We start from the raw sequence: 22,648 nt of genomic DNA, 5'->3' as shown, positions 1-22,648 counted from the left end.
TATCAGGGATCTGGCAGAGCGGTATAGGCATTTAAACAGCCATTCAGCAATGTCAACCTGCAGACGTGTGTCTGGGGAGTGCACCCACTAGTTAGCCCCGAAGAGGGGAGAGAATTTGGGACGAAAGACGTGACAGAGTTTTCAGCAGACACATTTCCTGAGTTGGAAAAACTGTCTCTATCTGTGGCCTATTAAAGAGTGAAATACATATGTATCTGCAGTGGAAGATCTCTCCGATGTGAGCGTCTCCGATGTGAGCGTCTGTAATAGGACCATCCTTGGTTTCCCTGATTTGAACCCCTCTTAAAATCCCTTCCAGCCTCCTCTGCGTCTCCATCTCCGTTCTCTCCTTCCCTCGCTCCTCCCCTCCCCGCTGTATCACACACTACTTCTGCACCACGCTCACCTCTTCCCCTTTTCAACATCAGACGAGCAAATCAGCAGACAAGCGATGGTACAAGTTTTCCCAAGCTTTCAAGAATTACCACCATTTCATCACATATAATCACAGTTAATAACCCTTCTCATTAAGGAGACGAGGATCACGGGTCATTAATATTGTTAATATCTTCTCTCCTTTTCTCCCATCGCCGAGTGCCAGAGGGGATGGAAACAAAAGGAGGACTAAAAAAGAGCTTAGGACGACAGTGATTAACCGATTGGGGTAGATGGACTGTGATGAATCAAAGTTATCTCTCAAATCTTAATAACTGGAATTAGCTGCTGATTAGATGAGCTTGGGCTACAGCAGGGAGTAGTAGGCATGTTCACTTCAAAGAATATGGCCCATGTAAATCTGTCCCTCCCCTTCCCGTGCCCTCCTCCGCAGAGCAAAGAGAAACCCACCGAGCCAAAGGGAAACCAAAGAAAAGGATTACAACGGGAGGAAGAATAGAGCTGAGAAAAGGAAGACAAGAGTTAGACAGTGTAAATGGTGCCTTTTACCTGTTTGTCCCTGGTATTAGGATCTTTTTATTTCTGCGTTTGCTCTCCCCCCTCTCTCTCTATCTCTCTCTACAGTAGGAGGGGTCAGTGTAAATGGTGCCTTTTACCTGTTTGTCCCTGGTATTAGGATCTTTTTATTTCTGCGTTTGCTCTCCCCCCTCTCTCTCTATCTCTCTACAGTAGGAGGGGACAGTGTAAATGGTGCCTTTTACCTGTTTGTCCCTGGTATTAGGATCTTTTTATTTCTGCGTTTGCTCTCCCCCCTCTCTCTCTATCTCTCTCTATCTCTCTCTACAGTAGGAGGGGTCAGTGTAAATGGTGCCTTTTACCTGTTTGTCCCTGGTATTAGGATCTTTTTATTTCTGTGTTTGCTCTCCCCCCTCTCTCTCTATCTCTCTCTACAGTAGGAGGGGTCAGTGTAAATGGTGCCTTTTACCTGTTTTGTCCCTGGTATTAGGATCTTTTTATTTCTGTGTTTGCTCTCCCCCCTCTCTCTCTATCCCTCTCTACAGTAGGAGGGGACAGTGTAAATGGTGCCTTTTACCTGTTTGTCCCTGGTATTAGGATCTTTTTATTTCTGTGTTTGCTCTCCCCCCTCTCTCTCTATCTCTCTCTACAGTAGGAGGGGTCAGTGTAAATGGTGCCTTTTACCTGTTTGTCCCTGGTATTAGGATCTTTTTATTTCTGCATTTGCTCTCCCTCCTCTCTCTCTATCTCTCTCTACAGTAGGAGGGGTCAGTGTAAATGGTGCCTTTTACCTGTTTGTCCCTGGTATTAGGATCTTTTTATTTCTGTGTTTGCTCTCCCTCCTCTCTCTCTATCTCTCTCTACAGTAGGAGGGGTCAGTGTAAATGGTGCCTTTTACCTGTTTGTCCCTGGTATTAGGATCTTTTTATTTCTGCGTTTGCTCTCCCCCCTCTCTCTCTATCTCTCTCTACAGTAGGAGGGGTCAGTGTAAATGGTGCCTTTTACCTGTTTGTCCCTGGTATTAGGATCTTTTTATTTCTGCATTTGCTCCTTCCCCTCTCTCTCTATCTCTCTCTACAGTAGGAGGGGACAGTGTAAATGGTGCCTTTTACCTGTTTGTCCCTGGTATTAGGATCTTTTTATTTCTGCGTTTGCTCTCCCCCCTCTCTCTCTATCTCTCTCTACAGTAGGAGGGGACAGTGTAAATGGTGCCTTTTACCTGTTTGTCCCTGGTATTAGGATCTTTTTATTTCTGTGTTTGCTCTCCCCCCTCTCTCTCTATCTCTCTCTACAGTAGGAGGGGTCAGTGTAAATGGTGCCTTATACCTGTTTGTCCCTGGTATTAGGATCTTTTTATTTCTGCATTTGCTCTCCTCTCTCTCTATCTCTCTCTACAGTAGGAGGGGTCAGTGTAAATGGTGCCTTTTACCTGTTTGCTCCCTGGTATTAGGATCTTTTTATTTCTGTGTTTGCTCTCCCCCCTCTCTCTCTATCTCTCTCTACAGTAGGAGGGGTCAGTGTAAATGGTGCCTTTTACCTGTTTGTCCCTGGTATTAGGATCTTTTTATTTCTGTGTTTGCTCTCCCCCCTCTCTCTCTATCTCTCTCTACAGTAGGAGGGGACAGTGTAAATGGTGCCTTTTACCTGTTTGTCCCTGGTATTAGGATCTTTTTATTTCTGTGTTTGCTCTCCCCCTCTCTCTCTATCTCTCTACAGTAGGAGGGGACAGTGTAAATGGTGCCTTTTACCTGTTTGTCCCTGGTATTAGGATCTTTTTATTTCTGCGTTTGCTCTCCCCCCTCTCTCTCTATCTCTCTACAGTAGGAGGGGTCAGTGTAAATGGTGCCTTTTACCTGTTTGTCCCTGGTATTAGGATCTTTTTATTTCTGCATTTGCTCTCCTCTCTCTCTATCTCTCTCTACAGTAGGAGGGGTCAGTGTAAATGGTGCCTTTTACCTGTTTGTCCCTGGTATTAGGATCTTTTTATTTCTGCGTTTGCTCTCCCCCCTCTCTCTCTATCTCTCTCTACAGTAGGAGGGGACAGTGTAAATGGTGCCTTTTACCTGTTTGTCCCTGGTATTAGGATCTTTTTATTTCTGTGTTTGCTCTCCCCCCTCTCTCTCTATCTCTCTCTACAGTAGGAGGGGTCAGTGTAAATGGTGCCTTTTACCTGTTTGTCCCTGGTATTAGGATCTTTTTATTTCTGTGTTTGCTCTCCCCCCTCTCTCTCTATCTCTCTCTACAGTAGGAGGGGTCAGTGTCTCAGTGACAGGGTCATGATGAGAGCGACACTCTGTCTCATTTGCATATGTTTGCCATTGTCACAGCGGTCAACGAATGTCATGTTAAGATTCCTGCATGTTTAAGCGCTGGCATTTGTCTCTCATGAGGCAGTCTGGCCTCTTATCATAACCCTCAAAGAGAGACCACATCACAATGGCACACAGCTGGTTCCTAACCAAATGTTGGTGTCATTTCAACAGTGTTGAATTACAGTAGAAAAATACTCATTTGCCAGCTAAACCAGATCAGGTGTAGATCAGTGGATCGGCACGGTACGAGAATTAATTCACACGTGTATGACCAGAATCAAAAGAATGTCCCTGATCAACTGTTCATCAATTTTCATTTCAGATAGGTCTTTATCTCCGTGACCAATAGCAATTTCTAGAAATTGAAGAATCTTATCAATTTAGAACATGTGTAATAAAGTATACCAATATCAATCTGTTCATGTCATTTGATACATGAGAAGGACAGTTGAGAAAAAAAGACTACCGTGTATTGGGCTGAGATTTACTGTAGTACATTTCATCAGGTCTAAAGCAACGCCTGTGGGCTTAGTTGATTTTAAAAACAACACACAGCCCACATGTCTATTTGAATTCCGACAACAAGTCTGGAATAATTAGTCCCCGATGTAAAATGTCTGTTACGCAACAAAAAGGCAACAACATTGAAAGAGTCAATTATCTGCTTTTATGGTGTGGGGAAAACATGGCGGGTCTGATCATCTGTAAATGATAGTTGTTTTTAAAGATCCTGTTGGTTTATTAGGAGCTTTTTAATGCGCCGTTCTCCAGCCCCAGACAGATCAGACCCATGCATGGCTGCTACAGCAGGCGGAGACGGACAGGTTCATTACATGTCACAGGAGTTCAAAGTGATCCTCTGTCTGCTCTGTTTATTAAGTGGCGCTCCAGTCGTCTCTGAGGTATAGTAACACTTGCTAGTCGTAGCACAGCAGACGCTAAGAGCAGTCCCATCTCGATCAGCACAGGCTGAGGCTCGGTGTGTGGTGTTGTGCAGTGCGGCAGCAATGTAATAAAGAAATCAACAAGGGATAGAGGGAAATGAACTCTCCCTTTAATACCCTGTCCAAGGATGAAGCCGCGTTCACATGCTAGTTGGAACTAGGAAAGTCTGAAATTTCCGACTTGCTAACTGGTTGCAAGTTCTACACCTGCTGCGTTCAATTTCTGAATTTCCTAGTTCCGTCTAGTGCGTGAACACGCCATGAATCACAAATAAATGCTCCAAAATAATTAGGAAAAATCATGTTAGAAGGAATGAAACATATGTGACGTGTAAACGATTAAGGCTCCTGAAGAAAAAAACAAAAAACAAATAGAGAGCAAAAAAAATCTCATTTCACTCTGGGGGGCCGAGTGTAGATGCAGTATTTAACTTCATGGATAGATTCTTCCACAAATGAGGTGGAAAAACTGAGAGATGAGAGTTGGCAAGAGAGGAAATGTGAAGGAATATAATAAGGCTGTGCCTATTTGGAATCCCACACCGCTGAAGAGTGGTATGGAAGAACACTGGGAGTAGCTAGGGGGATGCAACAGCCTTTCTCAGGGGCTTCACATCTGCATTCAATTGGGCCGCTGCATTTCAACCTCTCCATGCTCTCTCCCCTCTGTCTCTCCCAAAGTTTCACTGTAATTGGAAGACAATGAGGGGGGAAAGCCAGCCGGTGCGCCCAGAAATCTGCTTCATCATGAGAAACCCAACTGGAGGATTTGTTTTGTTGTTGTTGTTTACCTCTGCCTCCGAGTTGGGCTTTTCAGACTCACCTTGAATGGTTGGCAGGTGGTTGTAATTAACAGGCTCTCCCTGGCTGGCTGCAGCCTCTGGTGAGATGCTAGCCCTGCTAACGCTAACGCAGTGTTGGAGCACGATCATATGGCTTGCCTGATTAAAATGGACCTAGCTAGACTCAAGCTTTATTTATGTGTGCCTGTTAAGACAAAACTATTGCCAGTTGCTGAATGTTCAAAATCATCTCAGGCCTGACTCACTGGCCTGCCTGCTTTTTCTGCATGTCTGTTTGTTGGGGTCCAATTAGCTGGGCGTCAGTAGCCGGGACGAAAACAATAAGGGGCTTTTATGCGCCTGGCTGAAAGTCCTCGCTGTGTTTCATGTGTGTTGCATGGTCTACGTTGGCCACTGTTGAGCTACGAGACACTCTCCGGTTGTCCCCACTCTGTTTTCTGCTGCAATGGCCCAACGGGATTTGTCACAAGTTTGCCTTCCTCTCAGTGAGGGAGTCATTAAAGTGAGATGAGTGCTTCTCTTCTCTATCTTCTCTATGTCTTGGAGCTGTGCTGTCGCTATAAAACACTCCACACTCTTGCCCTTCCTCTCCTTTGGACTCACTGCACTGGATATGTTCTGTAAACTTGAGCCATTTTAAAGGGTTCCTGTCAACATACCAGTTCAGTAACTAATGTAGACTAGAGTACACACATATATGCTGAATCACCCAGAAAGGAACACATTCTCAATATTCATCTGGTTTTCTTGTTCTCCAACGGATCATCTAATATTGTAACAGGTCTGATGTTGGATCTGGTGACAGATGAACCTGTGTGGTAGAGACCTTTTCAAGGTCTTCCAGTCCCTAACAAGTGAGTCTTTATTAGTTTACTCCAATTGGGGGAGGGGTGGTAGGGTTTGTGGGGAATAACAAAGGTATATTCAAAACAAAAATGTGTATATATATACAGTATATCACAAAAGTGAGTACACCCCTCACATTTTTGTAAATATTTGAGTATATCTTTTCATGTGACAACACTGAAGAAATGACACTTTGCTACAATGTAAAGAAGTGAGTGTACAGCTTGTATAACAGTGTAAATTTGCTGTCCACTCAAAATAACTCAACACACAGCCATGAATGTCGAAACCGCTGGCAACAAAAGTGAGTACACCCCTAAGTGAAAATGTCCAAATTGGGCCCAATTAGCCATTTTCCCTCCCAGGTGTCATGTGACTCATTAGTGTTACAAGGTCTCAGGTGTGAATGGGGAGCAGGTGTGTTAAATTTGGTGTCATCGCTCTCACACTCCCTCATACTGACTGGTCACTGGATGTTCAACATGGCACCTCATGGCAAAGAACTCTCTGAAGATCTGAAAAAAAGAATTGTTGATGGCCTGGGCTATGAGAAGATTGCCAAGACCCTGAAACTGAGCTGCAGCATGGTGGCCAAGACCATACAGCGGTTTAACTGGACAGGTTTCACTCAGAACAGGCCTCGCCATGGTTGACCAAAGAAGTTGAGTGCACGTGCTCAGCGTCACATCCAGAGGCTTTAGACGTATGAGACATATGAGTGCTGCCAGCGCTGCTGCAGAGGTTGAAGGGGTGAGGGGTCAGCCTGTCAGTGGTGGTGGGGGGTCAGCCTGTCAGTGGTGGTGAGGGGTCAGCCTGTCAGTGGTGGCGAGGGGTCAGCCTGTCAGAGGTGGCGAGGAGTCAGCCTGTCAGAGGTGGCGAGGAGTCAGCCTGTCAGTGGTGGTGAGGGGTCAGCCTGTCAGTGGTGGTGGGGGGTCAGCCTGTCAGTGGTGGTGGGGGTCAGCCTGTCAGTGGTGGTGGGGGGTCAGCCTGTCAGTGGTGGTGGGGGGTCAGCCTGTCAGTGGTGGTGGGGGGTCAGCCTGTCAGTGGTGGTGAGGAGTCAGCCTGTCAGTGGTGGTGGGGGGTCAGCCTGTCAGTGGTGGTGGGGGTCAGCCTGTCAGTGGTGGTGGGGGTCAGCCTGTCAGTGGTGGTGGGTCAGGGTCAGCCTGTCAGTGGTGGTGGGGGTCAGCCTGTCAGTGGTGGTGGGGGTCAGCCTGTCAGTGGTGGGGGTGGTGGTGAGGGTCAGCCTGTCAGTGGTGCCTGTCAGGGTGGTCAGCCTGTCAGTGGTGGTGGGGGTCAGCCTGTCAGTGGTGGTCAGCCTGTCAGTGGTGGTGGGGGGTCAGCCTGTCAGTGGTGGGGGGTCAGCCTGTCAGTGGTGGTGAGGGGTCAGCCTGTCAGTGGTGGTGAGGGGTCAGCCTGTCAGTGGTGGTGAGGGTCTGTCAGTGGTGGTGGGGTCAGGTCAGTGGTGGTGGGGGTCAGCCTGTCAGTGGTGGTGGGGGTCAGCCTGTCAGTGGTGGTGAGGGGGTCAGCCTGTCAGTGGTGGTGGGGGTCAGCCTGTCAGTGGTGGTGAGGGGTCAGCCTGTCAGTGGTGGTGGGGGTCAGCCTGTCAGTGGTGGTCAGTGGTGGTGGGGGGTCAGCCTGTCAGTGGTGGTGGGGGGTCAGCCTGTCAGTGGTGGTGGGGGGTCAGCCTGTCAGTGGTGGTGGTCAGTGGTGGTGGGGGTCAGCCTGTCAGTGGTGGTGGGGGTCAGCCTGTCAGTGGTGGTGGTCAGTGGTGGTGGTCAGTGGTGGTCAGCCTGTCAGTGGTGGTGGGTCAGTCAGCCTGTCAGTGGTGGTGGGGGGTCAGCCTGTCAGTGGTGGTGGGGGTCAGCCTGTCAGTGGTGGTGGGGGTCAGCCTGTCAGTGGTGGTGGGGGGTCAGCCTGTCAGTGGTGGTGGGGGTCAGCCTGTCAGTGGTGGTGAGGGGGTCAGCCTGTCAGTGGTGGTGGGGGTCAGCCTGTCAGTGGTGGTGGGGGGTCAGCCTGTCAGTGGTGGTGGGGGTCAGCCTGTCAGTGGTGGTGGGGGGTCAGCCTGTCAGTGGTGGTGAGGGGTCAGCCTGTCAGTGGTGGTGAGGGGTCAGCCTGTCAGTGGTGGTGAGGGGTCAGCCTGTCAGTGGTGGTGTCAGCAGCCTGTCAGTGGTGGTGGGGGTCAGCCTGTCAGTGGTGGTGGGGGGTCAGCCTGTCAGTGGTGGTGGGGGTCAGCCTGTCAGTGGTGGTGGGGGTCAGCCTGTCAGTGGTGGTGGGGGGTCAGCCTGTCAGTGGTGGTGGGGGGGTCAGCCTGTCAGTGGTGGTCAGGGGGTCAGCCTGTCAGTGGTGGTGGGGGGTCAGCCTGTCAGTGGTGGTGGTCAGGTGGTGGGGGTCAGCCTGTCAGTGGTGGTGGGGGGTCAGTGGTGGTGGGGGTCAGCCTGTCAGTGGTGGTGAGGGGTCAGCCTGTCAGTGGTGGTGGGGGGTCAGCCTGTCAGTGGTGGTCAGCCTGTCAGTGGTGGTGGGGGTCAGCCTCAGCCTGTCAGTGGTGGTGGGGGGTCAGCCTGTCAGTGGTGGTGGGGGGTCAGCCTGTCAGTGGTGGTGGGGGGTCAGCCTGTCAGTGGTGGTGGGGTCAGTGGTGGTGGGGGTCAGCCTGTCAGTGGTGGTGGGGGGTCAGCCTGTCAGTGGTGGTGGGGGTCAGCCTGTCAGTCAGCCTGTCAGTGGTGGTGGGGGTCAGCCTGTCAGTGGTGGTGGGGTCAGCCTGTCAGTGGTGGTGGGGGTCAGCCTGTCAGTGGTGGTGGGGGTCAGCCTGTCAGTGGTGGTGGGGGGTCAGCCTGTCAGTGGTGGTGGGGGTCAGTGGTGGTGGGGGTCAGCCTGTCAGTGGTGGTGGGGGCCTGTCAGTGGTGGTGGGGGGTCAGCCTGTCAGCAGCCTGTCAGTGTGGTGGTGGGGTCAGCCTGTCAGTGGTGGTGGGGTCAGCCTGTCAGTGGTGGTGGGGTGGTCAGCCTGTCAGTGGTGGTGGGGGGTCAGCCTGTCAGTGGTGGTGGGGGGTCAGCCTGTCAGTGGTGGTGGGGGTCAGGTCAGTGGTGGTGGGGGTCAGCCTGTCAGTGGTGGTGAGCCTGTCAGTGGTGGTGGGGGGTCAGCCTGTCAGTGGTGGCGGGGGGTCAGCCTGTCAGTCCTCAGACCATACGACGTACACTGCATCAAATTGGTCTGCATGGCTGTCATCCCAGAAGGAAGCCTCTTCTAAAGATGATGCACAAGAAAGCCCGCAAACCGTTTGCTGAAGACAAGCAGACTAAGGACATGAATTACTAGAACCATGTCCTGTGGTCTGATGAGACCAAGATAAACTTATTTGGTTCAGATGGTGTCAAGCGTGTGTGGCGGCAACCAGGTGAGGAGTACAAAGACAAGTGTGTCTTGCCTACAGTCAAGCATGGTGGTGGGAGTGTCATGGTCTGGGGCTGCATGAGTGCTGCCGGCACTGGGGAGCTACAGTTCATTGAGGGAACCATGAATGCCAACATGTACTGTGACATACTGAAGCAGAGCATGATCCCCTCCCTTCAGAGACTGGGCCGCAGGGCAGTATTGCAACATTATAACGACCCCAAACACACCTCCAAGACGACCACTGCCTTGCTAAAGAAGCTGAGGGTAAAGGAGATGGACTGGCCAAGCATGTCTCCAGACCTAAACCCTATTGATAATCTGTGGGGAGGAAGGTGGAGGAGTGCAAGGTCTCTAACATTCACCAACTCCGTGATGTCGTCATGGAGGAGTGGAAGAGGACTCCAGTGGCAACCTGTGAAGCTCTGGTGAACTTCATGCCCAAAAGGGTTAAGGCAGTGCTGGAAAATGATGGTGGCCACACAAAATATTGACACTTTGGGCCCAATTTGGACATCTTCACCTAGGGGTGTACTCACTTTTGTTGCCAGCGGTTTAGACATTAATGGCTGTGTGTTGAGTTTTTTTGAGGGGACAGCAAATTCACACTGTTAAACAAGCTGTACACTCACTACTTTACATTGTAGCAAAGTGTCATTTCTTCAGTGTTGAAAAGACATACTCAAATATTTACAAAAATGTGAGGGTGTACTCACTTTTGTGATATACTGTATATATAAGTATGTATGTATGTATGTATGTATGTATGTATGTATGTATGTATGTATGTATGTATGTATGTATGTATGTATGTATGTATGTATGTATGTATGTATGTATGTATGTATGTATGTATGTATGTATGTATGTATGTATGTATGTATGTATAGTTGAAGTCGGAAGTTTACATACACCTTAGCCAAATACATTTAAACTCAGTTTTTCACAATTCCTGACATTTAATCCCAGTAAAAATGCCCTGTCTTAGGATCACCACTTTATTTTAAGAATATGAAATGTCAGAATAATATTAGAGAGAATGATTTATTTCAGCTTTTATTTCTTTTATCACATTCCCAGTGGGTCAGAAATTTACGTACACTCAATTAGTATTTGGTAGCATTGCCTTATAATTGTTTAACTTGTGTCAAACGTTTTGGGTAGCCTCCCACAAGCTTCCCACAATAAGTTGGGTGAATTTTGGCCCATTCCTCCTGACAGAGCTGGTGTAACTGAGTCAGGTTTGTGGGCCTCCTTGCTCACACAAGCTTTCTCCGCACTGCCCACAAATTGTCTATGGGATTGAGGTCAGGGCTTTGTGATGGCCACTCCAATACCTTGACTTTGTTGTCCTTAAGAGATTTTGCCACAACTTTGGAAGTATGCTTGGGTCATTGTCCATTTGGAAGACCCATTTCTGACCAAGCTTTAACTGACGTCTTGAAATTTTGCTTCAATATATCCATATAATTGTCCTTCCTCATTGTGTCATTTATTTTGTGAAGTGCACCAGTCTCTCCTGCAGCAAAGCACCTCCACAACATGCTGCTGCCACCCCCGTGCTTCACGGTTGGGATGGTGTTCTTTGGCTTGCAAGCCTCCCCTTTCTCCTCCAATCATGACGATGGTCATTATGGCCAAACAGTTCTATTTTTGTTTCATCAGACCAGAGGACATTTCTCCAAAAAGTGTTATCTTTGTCCCCATGTGCAATTGCAAACCGTAGTCTGGCTTTTTATGGCAGTTTTGGCTTCTTCAGTGGCTTCTTCCTTGCTGAGTGGCCTTTCAGGTTATGTTGATATAGGATTCACTTTACTGTGGATATAGATACCTTTGAACCTGTTTCCTCCAGCATCTTCACAAGTTCCTTTGCTGTTGTTCTGGAATTGATTTGCACTTTTCGCACCAAAGTACGTTCATCTCTAGGATACAGAATGTGTCTCCTTCCTGAGCGGTATGGCGGCTGCGTGGTCACATGGTGTTTATATGTGCGTACTATTGTTTGTACAGATGAACGTGGTACCTTCAGGCATTTGGAAATTGCTCCCAAGGATGAACCAGACTTGTGGAGATCTACACATTTATTTTCTGAGGTCTTGGCTGATTTCTTTTAATTTTCCCATGGTGTGAAGCAAAGAGGCACTGATTTTGAAGGTTGGCCTTGAAATACATCCACAGGTACACCTCCAATTGACTCAAATGATGTCAATTAGCCTATCAGAAGATTCTAAAGCCATGACATCATTTTCTGGACTTTTCCAAGCTGTTTAAAGGCACAGTCAACTTAGTGTATGTAAACCTCTGACCCACTGGAATTGTGATACAGTGAATTATAAGTGAAATAATCTGTCTGTAAACAATTGTTAGAAAAATGACTTGTGTCATGCACAAAGTAGATGTCCTAACCGACTTGCCAAAACTATAGTTTGTTAACAAGAAATTTGTGGAATGGTTGAAAATGAGTTTTAATGACTCCAACCTAAGTGTATGTAAACTTCCGACTTAAACTGTGTGTGTGTGTGTGTGTGAATGTTTATGTTGTATATGTATTTGGGTATGTATGTATGTATGTATGTATGTATGTATGTATGTATGTATGTATGTATTTACCCAACAAATATATGAGGGACTGGAAATGATGCAGACAATTACATTGATGGAAGCAACAATCTCTGCACAATATAAAAGCTGATCCACCCCCTAAAAAACAAGACAAAACACATGACTCTGAGTGGCTGACTCGGTGTGTCTAAGTGAAAGCCATAACGCTGCCCACTCCATCACACGTCCATAGCTGATACCATCAATGGCTCACATTTGAGTGATTTCCACCTGGATTCAATGCAACACAATTAGTCACCTACTGTCTTTAGCCTTAGCTTTACCCTCTGACCTCCCATGCACAGTTCAGGAACTGACAGCACTCTGCCGATATGAGTTCTTCCCAGCTACTGTATGTGCTCAGCTCATCTCTGCCGTGCCTACCTCAGAGAGCAAGTCCCCAGCAGCTTTGCTGAAGAGATCAGAGATTGTTGGCCACTGGCCAAGAACTCTACCCATGTATCCATGGAGATGAAATGGAGCTTCTATCATCAAAAGAGTTAACACCAGTTATTAGCATTACAGTAGCATCACTCTCCACCTGTCCATTGCCCTGTGTTTCTCTCTAGACGAGCAGGTCTGGAAGTCCAAGCCATTTTGGCCTGCCCAACCTCCTCGCCCCCCTGCACCTTAGACAGGGCTGCCTAATGCTGACTGTAAAAACAAAAACTCTGGTACCAAAAGTGATTTCGTTAAGTAAGGGTTTCAATCCAATTTTACACTGGGAGAGTGCTTAACATTAAAGAGAGTGTTTTTTATTGTGCTCTTCTGTAGTAGGGGTTAAGGGGTAAAGGAGAGAGATGAAGAGAGAGAGAGGTGGGAGTAAGAGATAGCGTGAGCGAGAGAGAGATGGGAGATCGATACAGACTGGGCGTTCTGTCTGGATTCCTGTATTCCCCCTGGTCCTGTCGATGGAGGAGGGGTTTAGCTAACTCCCACCGTCTGGCCTTGTGCGGGGGCACCGAATTACCATGGTGGGACCTGCTCGTCCATCGTTAACACGCCTGCAGGTGGACGAACACCGCCTGCCGCCGGGGCCTCATAACACCACACAAACCACTAGGAGCAGTTTCTCTCCGGCCATAACTTAACGTCTCCCCGTCAGAGCCGTGAGAGATGGGAGAGATGGGAACTGCAACCTGCGCCTGGGAGCTTTATGGTTGATATGGTGTGGGGGTTTTCATCAGGCACTGTGGATTATCACCAGCTAAAAGGATGTGCGGTCACAGCGGGACCAGCGCTGCTGATTTGCATGGGCCCTTTTTTCTCTTCTAGTTCATTTCCAGTTGAATAACTTGTTTGTCACATACATCAGAGAGAAGGGGAAGATCATACAAGAGCCAGAGTTACTTTGTGTTTCACTAATGAGCCCCGTTCTCTACTCACACCCATAGATCCCCACTCCTTGCTTTTGGTTTGCTGCCCTTTGAAACAGTGCTGTGGTGCTGTATAATGCAGTACAACACTTTGTTGCTGCATCTCTCTCTCTCTCTCTTTCTTTTCTTTTTCTCTCTTTCTTTCTCTCTCTTTCTTTCTTTCTTTCTTTCTCTCTCTTTCTTTCTTTCTCTCTCGCTCTCTGTCTCTCTCTCTGTCTCTCTCTCTCTGACTCTCTCTCTCTCTCTCTCTCTCTCTCACTCACTCTCTCTCTCTCTCTCTCTCTCTCTCTCTCTCTCTCTCTCTCTCACTTTCGCTCTCCCTCCCAGCTCCAGGCTGTTACCCAGTGTTGTGTGTCACATGGCTTTATTTCAGTCCCATGCCCTTGTTTTATGCTCCAAGAACAATAGGCGTGACACAAGTACACTGGTGCTCTGTGCCTCGCCATGTCGAACAGAATCCTCTAATGTAGCCTTGATCTCCCATATGGTGTGAAAACTGTTTCTCATATATGCCTTGTTGTCATCTGGACTCAAGCTTTCTTTCCTAACTGATATGTTGATGTTAGACCACTTGAACCGGTTCATGGGGAAACTATGTGAAAGGTCTCAGCTGCTGTTGTGCCATGAGAAGCTTCCGTTTTTAGGTAGCTAACCAGCCCCCTTCCTTGAAGTGGGTGCTTAAAAGTTTAAAATTGCCAACATCAAGAGTCGACTTGAATAAGGATGCCCTGCAATGCAAGTGGGTTATATAACGCCATGACTAGAGGGAGATGAAAAGTAGAGCACAGGGGGAGAGATTAAAAAAGTTTCAGCACGAAGAGGGAGGGAAGAAAGAGACGGGGGGAGCGAGAGGGGAGGTAAGAGGAGAGAGATGGAGGTAGGCAGGGTAGGTGAGGTCACGGAGGTGTTGAGGGCCCAGGCCCTGAGACTGTGGCCTCTCTTGAAGCTGGTCGATCCTCCTCATCTCTCAAGGCTGAAGGGCCTTTTCATTTAGATAATGGAGGCATTTCCTTAACTGGCCAAGTGGTTTGGACTGTGGTTTGTTTGGCAACACGTCAGTGTGTCATTGTTTCCAAAACATTTACAGCGCTGGGCGCTATGCTGCACGGCTCCCCTCCCTCATTAAAGCACAGGCCTCTTCTCCTCCTCCAGCCCAACTAGCTACGGCTGTCTGTGGAAGCCTGCAACATAGAGCCCAAACAGCAATGCACACAAGTGAGAAAAAAGGAATAAAAAGCATTTATCTCTCCTCTCTCCGTCCCTAGCCAGTTAAGGCTTGGAAGAGACAGAAACTTCTCTATCTGTTTACTGTTATTGTTTTCCCCCTTACCCATAAGCCTCTTTGTCTTCTCTTATCGGAGGAGTTATGCGTTCAGCTCTTGTGATCTGTATCTTCAAATTTGATTGGGGATATTTGGTGGGAATGTGTTATTGGATTCTGCCGGTATTGTCTCACCGTTTTTAAAACACAGTTGTTGGGGTTTTAATGTAGAGGTGTGGTATCTGTTCCAGCAGGGCTCAGTGTGGTAGAACAATAAGACATGCTCTCCTCTAGTCCTACCACTGCTTTGCTTAACAATGTGCACCAGCCAGAAAAGTCCATTAATTCAACAGCTCATCATCTTAAGCGCCCACACGAGAGAAAGGGTTTGCAAAGCGCCTGCCACGTCTCTACCAGCCATCTGTCACTTAAGTCACTCAGGAGCACAGAGACAGAACAAGACGAGTAGGACAGAATGAAAGAGGGATGTGAGTGGGGGAGGGGGTGAGAAGGAAGAGCCAAGGACAGGACAGATATATCAAGTAAGATGCAGGTAGGAGGTGTTCAAAGCAGAAAAGTGGAACACAGAAAGGAATCGGCTGCTCCTATAACTGTCCTGTCATTTGAATCAAAGGCTCTAATCAAAATTGTATCAATTAATTGATCTTTCCTCTTGCGCTTTGCCATGAGTGCAATTGAGTTTCCTCCTCGCTCCTGCCCCACCACCAGAGAGCTGTGCTCTACACACCATAAACTATGTTCATTAATAATGATCAAGGGATCCTCTAATCTGGGGTGAAATATGATATGATAGCTATTTCCCTGAGATACTTAGTTTGCAGGACAAGTCTTCATCTCCCCAGCTACTTCCAAAGCACAGGGGAAACCAGCATGGCTTTCATGCTGCGTTGTTCTTTAGTACTACTAACAACGTACTCTGCTGTTCTAACAATGTAACTTTAATCACAAGTGATGTGGAACAATGAATATAACACTGTCTTCTCCTCTCTGTCTTAATAGGGTAACCAAGAGGCCACCAACCCCCCAGAAGCCATGGCCCAGCCGTACACGCCTGCCCAGTACCCGCCTCCCCCACAGAATGGCATCCCGGCCGAGTTTGCGGCACCCCACCCCCTCCCCACGCAGGACTACACCGGGCAGAACAGGGTGCCCGAGCATGCCATGACCCTCTACACCCCCACACAGACGCACAGTGAGCCGCCGGGCACCGACAACAACACGCCCGCCATCACCGCCAACACAACTGTACCGGTCAGTACCGCTCAACAACACAACACACACCTGGCATTATCTTAAATTAGGTTGATGACCGGAGGTGTTTAAGGAACCTCAGCCTTAAGACCATTATCAGTAGGATTGTTAATAAAGGCTTGGAGGCAGGAAGAGATGGAATATTACTTATGACGGTCATAAGGTTGTGCCTCGGCTCGTTAGGTTAGGCATCGTTAACGTTACACAACTACCCAGAGTGTACAAGGGTGCAGGAGTAGACTGTGATGTCAGCAAATACATGAAGATGTCAAAGCGTGGAGCTGATTCTGCGTGAGTTGGAGTTGATTGAACTTAACTGGAAACGTTGTGGCGAAATCAAAGTGCATTTTTGAGAAGCCGGGCTCTCTGGAAAACGTGGAAACCTGAAGGGTTTTATTTATTTCCGGCCAATGAGATTCAACATGCTGTACACATGAATCATTTAGGCTCTGTGAAAGGGGGACAAGCCCTCCCCCTGATCCATTTGGTTGTGGAGTTAGTGGAAAGGAGAGGAGGGAAAGTTGCACTCTATGCCTGCAGGGGCCTGGGCTAGGCCAGCCAAAAAGCCCTGCCTAATTGGTCAAATTAGCTAATTAGCTGTAAATGTATATAAACCTCTGAGAATGTCCCTCAACATATTGCCTCCTGAGGAGCAGCCGCTAAGCCAGGATTATCCACAGACACTTTCTCCGAGTTAAATATGGGGAATTCAGCAAACAGCTATTTTACCATAGTAGAAGAAGTCAAATTCACCATACTGACAACCATTTTACCATAGTAGAATATGTCAAATTCACCATACTGACAGCTATTTTACCATAGTAGAATATGCCAAATTCACCATACTGACAGCTATTTTACCATAGTAGAAAATGTCAAATTCAACATACTATGCAGCTATTCCCCCACAGTAAAATATGTTGAATTCAGCATATTACATCACCATTTTCCCATGTAGTTAAAACAGCTTGAATTCAACCGTGTTGTTATTTTTTCATAATTTGATATGTCAAATACCGAATATTGCACAGCTACTTTCCGTAGTTAAATATATAAAATTCTACATTGTTTTTGTCATGGTTAAATATGTTGAGTTCAGCATATTCAGCAGCTTACACTTTGGACCAATAGGACAGAGCAAACACTATAGCGATGTGAGCCCATCAGGTAGGCGTTGACATGTGGTTTAAATTAAGTGAAAGTATACATCATATATTTCATATATAAAATATGCCATAACCTGGGATTCACCCTTTCTGGAGGTAGTTGAGGATCAGAGAGGAGGATTTAGCAGAAGTCTCCCTCTCTCTAACTCCTGATAATACCAGCCGGAGAAAATGCCTTTCTTCCTTTCCTCCCTCTCTTCCTCTCCTCCTCTCACATGAAAACACTTGCTGGGAGAGGTCAGCTGGGGGTCAAGGCTGCCACCCTGAGGGATTCAAGCCACCCATAAAAAACATCGTTAACAACTCCATTTTCATAACCATAGAAGCACTGAAGCACCATGGATAATGGGTGGAGAAATCAGCTGTGATTTACAGGTACAGAAATAGCAAGGCCATGTGTATAACTGTAGCATTACTCTGTGATGAAATCATGTTTCATTTGAAGATGTGTGTGACTCCGTCGTCATGGCTGACTCTTATTGGCAGCTACACAGATACACTGTGTTCAGTGAGTAAGGAGAGACTTTGCAGGAGGTTCCACTCCCCTGCTCAGAACCCTGCCGTGTCGCTGCCTCTCATTCCCCCACGCCACTCACTTCTCCTCTCGCCATTTTATATTTCATTTCATCTGTCCACCCGCTGTGAAGAAAGCCAAGTGACGTGGCCATGGAGAGATGAGAGGCAGCCCTGCTTTCCTTCATGGCTCCCTCCCTCCCTCTCTCTCACTATCTTTCTTCCTCTCCCTTTCCCTCCCTTTCTTTTCCCCACTCTCTCTTTCTCTCTCTACCCCTCTCTCTCTCCATCTCACCCTGCCAGTGAGGAGAGAGGGATCAGATCAGTGGGCTGTAAACAGAGTGGCTGGCTAATCCCTGGGGCCGCTGGTGTAGGGGAGCACTCCCCACCGCTGTGCCCCCCACCGCCACTGCTGCTCCTCGCTGCGCTCCCCTGCTTTAATGACCCAGCCTGTTTGCTTTGGGTGCCACAGAAGGGCGCGGGTGTCTTTGATTAGGACACCCTGCAGAAACACAGATTGGGGAGCAGATCAGCACTCACTGGGCTCCCACTCCTCAGTGCTTTACTCTGGCCGTCTCGGAAAACTTATAGACTTTAAAAGAGTCATGAGGAAAAGAGAAAGAAATGTTTGGATTCTGTGTGAATTCCCGGCGGAGGGTTGGCAGTGTGTGTTTAATGAGGGATTGCCTCTCCTCTCTCTCCTCATCTCTTCAGTCAGTCAGTCCTCCTCTACTCCAGGGAGGTGCTGTTGTCCAGACTCAGACCTCTGGGGCCTGCTGTGTGACTCCCATGTTCAAACGACACTCACATGAAAGCGGGTGACTTGAGGATAGAAAGAGGCAGTCAAACTTTTTCCAAATCCTCAGAGAGAGAGAGAGAGAGAATGGGACTGTAGAAATGGTCTGCCAGGAACTTCTGTTTTAAAAAAGCGGAGCTCGTTATCTAGCAAGCGCCATTCAAATAGTCCAAGGTTGGGTTTGGATTTCATGAGTTATCATTCTTTTTATTCAGAAAACAAATTAAGGCAGTGTTGTTAGGACTGCACTCAATTCCAGATCTTTCAAAGTCTGTGTCAGCTGCATGAGGAGTACCCAAAGTTAATTCTGGGAACTTGTGATAACACAGACACAGACACATGGTCTATACATATGCAGACACATACAGTTCAAGCACACTCCCTCAGACGATCCTATGTCTCTTAGGGCCTGGATGATGAGTGTATATATGACCCAGTTAAAGTGGATGTCTGTGTTATCTATATTTTACCTTTATTTAACCAGGCAAGTCAGTTAAGAACAAATTATTATTTTCAATGACAGCCTAGGAACAGTGGGTTAACTGCCTGTTCAGGGGAGTTAACCCCTTGTCAGCTTGGGGATTTGAACTTTCAACCTTTCAGTTACTAGTCCAACACTCTAACCACTAGGCTACCCTACCGCCCCTGGTCTGCTATATGAATAGCAGACCAGGGGGAGGGAGGGAGGGATGGAGGAGGGGCTCTACTCTACCTCTCTCTCACCCCCTGCTATTTCAGGTGACTGAAGAAGGGATTTGTTTACAGCTTCTTTAGAGAAGAGGAGACAAACAATGGAGGATTAGGTGGGGGGGATACATTAAAGGAAGGCATTATAATTCTTGTGAGCGACGACTCGGTATCCCCCCCCCCCCCCCACTTAATCGGATGTAATCTACCTGCTTGGCGGCGTTCCAATCAGATAGTTTCAATTATGTTCTTGTAATGCCACTGAGAGGAGGGGGAATGTGCTGAGCACAGCACTTTGAAAGCGATTTGCAAATAACGGCGAGGAAGTCTGTTAGAGGAATGAATGAACAGGAAGCAGGGACTCGCCGCCTGAGATGACAGCTACGCTTGGCGGGGACAGTAGCGGCAGGCGGCGGGTGACGCCTGGGGTTGCATCAGCCTCCCTCCCTCGCCATAGCTGTGACAGCAGCTGCCAGGTCGGTAAAGTGCCACTGAATGGGGGTCTACTATTGCGAGATTCAACCGGGGGGGTCCGTGGAAAAATATATTTTTATATATATTGGATTCCCCCCCTCCCCAATGTTTTTATGAATATCGCTAGCAACAGCAGAATAAACACATTTTGTATTATATACATACTGTAGAACATGAGAGTAACATATTTCTAATGATGTCAATATTATTCTTCAACTCTGAATATTGAGCCAATTACACTTTTTGGAGTATCTGACATAGGCTCTGAAACAGCACCTGTGAATAGGCTACCAGTGTGGCAAGTGTCGCTGGCTGCTGGAAAGCCTTCTTGACTTGGACATTCATTTTTACCAACACATGGCTAACCTTTGTTTAACTAGCGCTAAACAGCTGCTCTTAGCGAAAATGAGTTTGGAGTTACCTTTCTAACTGATAGACTATGTTAGAGTTATTGATTTGATTTATTAAGATCCCCATTAGCCGACGTTAACAGCGACAGCTCGTCTTACTGGCGTAACATAACTATAGGACATTACAGACAAAAGACTTTACAAGTTACATACATTTAAAAACATGAACATGTAGTGTGTGTGTAAAAACATGAACATGTAGTGTGTGTTTAAATACATGAACATGTAGTGTGTGTTTAAAAACATGAACATGTAGTGTGTTTAAAAACATGAACATGTAGTGTGTGTGTAAAAACATGAACATGTAGTGTGTGTGTAAAAACATGAACATGTAGTGTGTGTGTGTGTAAAAACATGAACATGTAGTGTGTGTGTAAAAACGTGAACATGTAGTGTGTGTTTAAAAACATGAACATGTAGTGTGTGTGTAAAAACATGAACATGTAGTGTGTGTGTAAAAACATGAACATGTAGTGTGTTTAAAAACATGAACATGTAGTGTGTGTGTAAAAACATGAACATGTAGTGTGTGTGTAAAAACATGAACATGTAGTGTGTGTGTGTGTAAAAACATGAACATGTAGTGTGTGTAAAAACATGAACATGTAGTGTGTGTGTGAGTAAAAACATGAACATGTAGTGTGTGTGTGTGTAAAAACATGAACATGTAGTGTGTGTGTAAAAACATGAACATGTAGTGTGTGTTTAGAAACATGAACATGTAGTGTGTGTAAAAACATGAACATGTAGTGTGTGTGTGTGTGTGTGTGTAAAAACATGAACATGTAGTGTGTGTGTAAAAACATGAACATGTAGTGTGTGTGTAAAAACATGAACATGTAGTGTGTGTGTAAAAACATGAACATATAGTGTGTGTGTGTGTAAAAACATGAACATGTAGTGTGTGTGTAAAAACATGAACATGTGGTGTGTGTGTAAAAACATGAACATGTAGTGTGTGTGTAAAAACATGAACATGCAGTGTGTGTTTAAAAACATGAACATGTAGTGTGTGTGTAAAAACATGAACATGTAGTGTGTGTGTAAAAACATGAACATGTAGTGTGTGTGTGTAAAAACATGAACATGTAGTGTGTTTAAAAACATGAACATGTAGTGTGTGTGTAAAAACATGAACATGTAGTGTGTGTGTAAAAACGTGAACATGTAGTGTGTGTGTGTGTAAAAACATGAACATGTAGTGTGTGTAAAAACATGAACATGTAGTGTGTGTGTGTGTAAAAACATGAACATGTAGTGTGTGTGTGTGTAAAAACATGAACATGTAGTGTGTGTGTAAAAACATGAGCATGTAGTGTGTGTTTAGAAACATGAACATGTAGTGTGTGTAAAAACATGAACATGTAGTGTGTGTGTGTGTGTAAAAACATGAACATGTAGTCTGTGTGTAAAAACATGAACATGTAGTGTGTGTGTAAAAACATGAACATGTAGTGTGTGGTTAAAAACTTCTTAGCGCTGAGATCCCGTTAATGGGATCGATATGAACAGCCAGTGAAAGTGCAGGGCGCCAAAATTAAAACAACAGAAATCTCATAATTAAAATTCCTCAAACATACAAGTATCTTATACCATTTTAAAGGTAATCTTGTTGTTAATCCCACCACGGTGTCTGATTTCAAATAGGCTTTACAGTGAAAGCACCACAAACGATTATGTTAGGTCAGAGCCATATCACAGAGAAACACCATTTTTCCAGCCAAAGAGTGGAGTCACAAAAATCACTAACCTTTTATGATCTTCATCAGAGGACACTCATAGAACTTCATGTTACACAATACATGTATGTTCTGTTCGATAAAGTTCATATTTATATAAAAAAATCTCAATATATATTGGCGCTTTATGTTCAGTAGCTTTAAAAACATCCAGTGATTTTGCAGAGAGCCACGTCAATTTACAGAAATACTCATTATAAATGTTGATGAAAATACAAGTGTTATATATGGAAATATAGATAAACTTCTCCTTAATGCAACCGCTGTGTCAGATTTCAAAAAAGCTTTACGGAAGAAGCAAACCATGCAATAAACTGAGTACGGCACTCAAAAAGCCAATAAGATATCGCCATATTGTGCAGTCAACAGAAGTTAGAGATAACATTATAAATATTCACTTATCTTTGATGATCTTCATCAGAATGCACTCCCAGGAATCCCAGATCCACAATAAATGTTTGATTTGTTTGATAATGTCCATGATTTATGTCCAAATAGCTACTTTAGCACGTTTGGTAAACAAACCAAAACTCACGAATCACGTTCACTAGTTGCAAACGAAATGTCAAAAAGTTCCTTTACAGTCCGTAGAAACATGTCAAACGATGTAAAGAATCAATCTTTAGGATGTTTTTAACATAAAACTTCAATAATATTCCAACTGGAGAATTCCTTTGTCTTCAGAAAAGCAAATGGAACGGGAGCTACCTCTCATGTGAATGCACGTGACCAGCATGTGACTGCTGGCAGATCTCTGACTCATTCCCCTCTCATTCAGCCCCCCTTCATAGTAGAAGCATCAAACACGTTTCAAAGACGGTTGACATCTAGTGGAAGCCTTAGGAAGTGCAAGATGACCAATATCCCACTGTATCTTCAATAGGGGCTGAGTTGAAAATCGACCAACCTCAGATTTCCCACTTCCTAGTTGGATTTTCTTCTCAGGTTTTTGCCTGCCATATGCGTTCTGTTATACTCACAGACATCATTCAAACAGTTTTAGAAACGTCAGAGTGTTTTCTATCCACATATACTAATAATATGCATATATTAGCAACTGGGACTGAGGAGCAGGCAGTTTTCTCTGGGAATCATCCAAGCTACTCAATACTGCCACCAGCCATAAGAAGTTAAAACATGAACATGTAGTG

The 22,648-nt window shown here is 46.1% G+C and overlaps 1 protein-coding gene across 5 annotated transcripts in view; it reads left to right on the top strand.

The window, feature by feature from the left end:
* The window catches only part of LOC135554375 (RNA binding protein fox-1 homolog 3-like), a 460,460-nt gene that overhangs the window by 395,764 nt on the left and 42,048 nt on the right, over nt 1-22,648 (top strand). For all 5 annotated transcript variants that reach the window (XM_064986655.1, XM_064986656.1, XM_064986653.1 and 2 more), the window contains one exon: nt 15,461-15,712. In XM_064986655.1, the coding sequence (XP_064842727.1) occupies nt 15,461-15,712 (252 nt within the window). The remainder of the gene's footprint in view (nt 1-15,460; nt 15,713-22,648) is intronic.

The sequence above is a fragment of the Oncorhynchus masou genome, chromosome 14 (assembly GCF_036934945.1).
Source record: "Oncorhynchus masou masou isolate Uvic2021 chromosome 14, UVic_Omas_1.1, whole genome shotgun sequence".
Lineage (NCBI taxonomy): Eukaryota > Metazoa > Chordata > Actinopteri > Salmoniformes > Salmonidae > Oncorhynchus > Oncorhynchus masou.
Note: the sequence above shows the minus strand (reverse complement) of the source record. Positions and strands in the feature narration are given on the sequence as shown.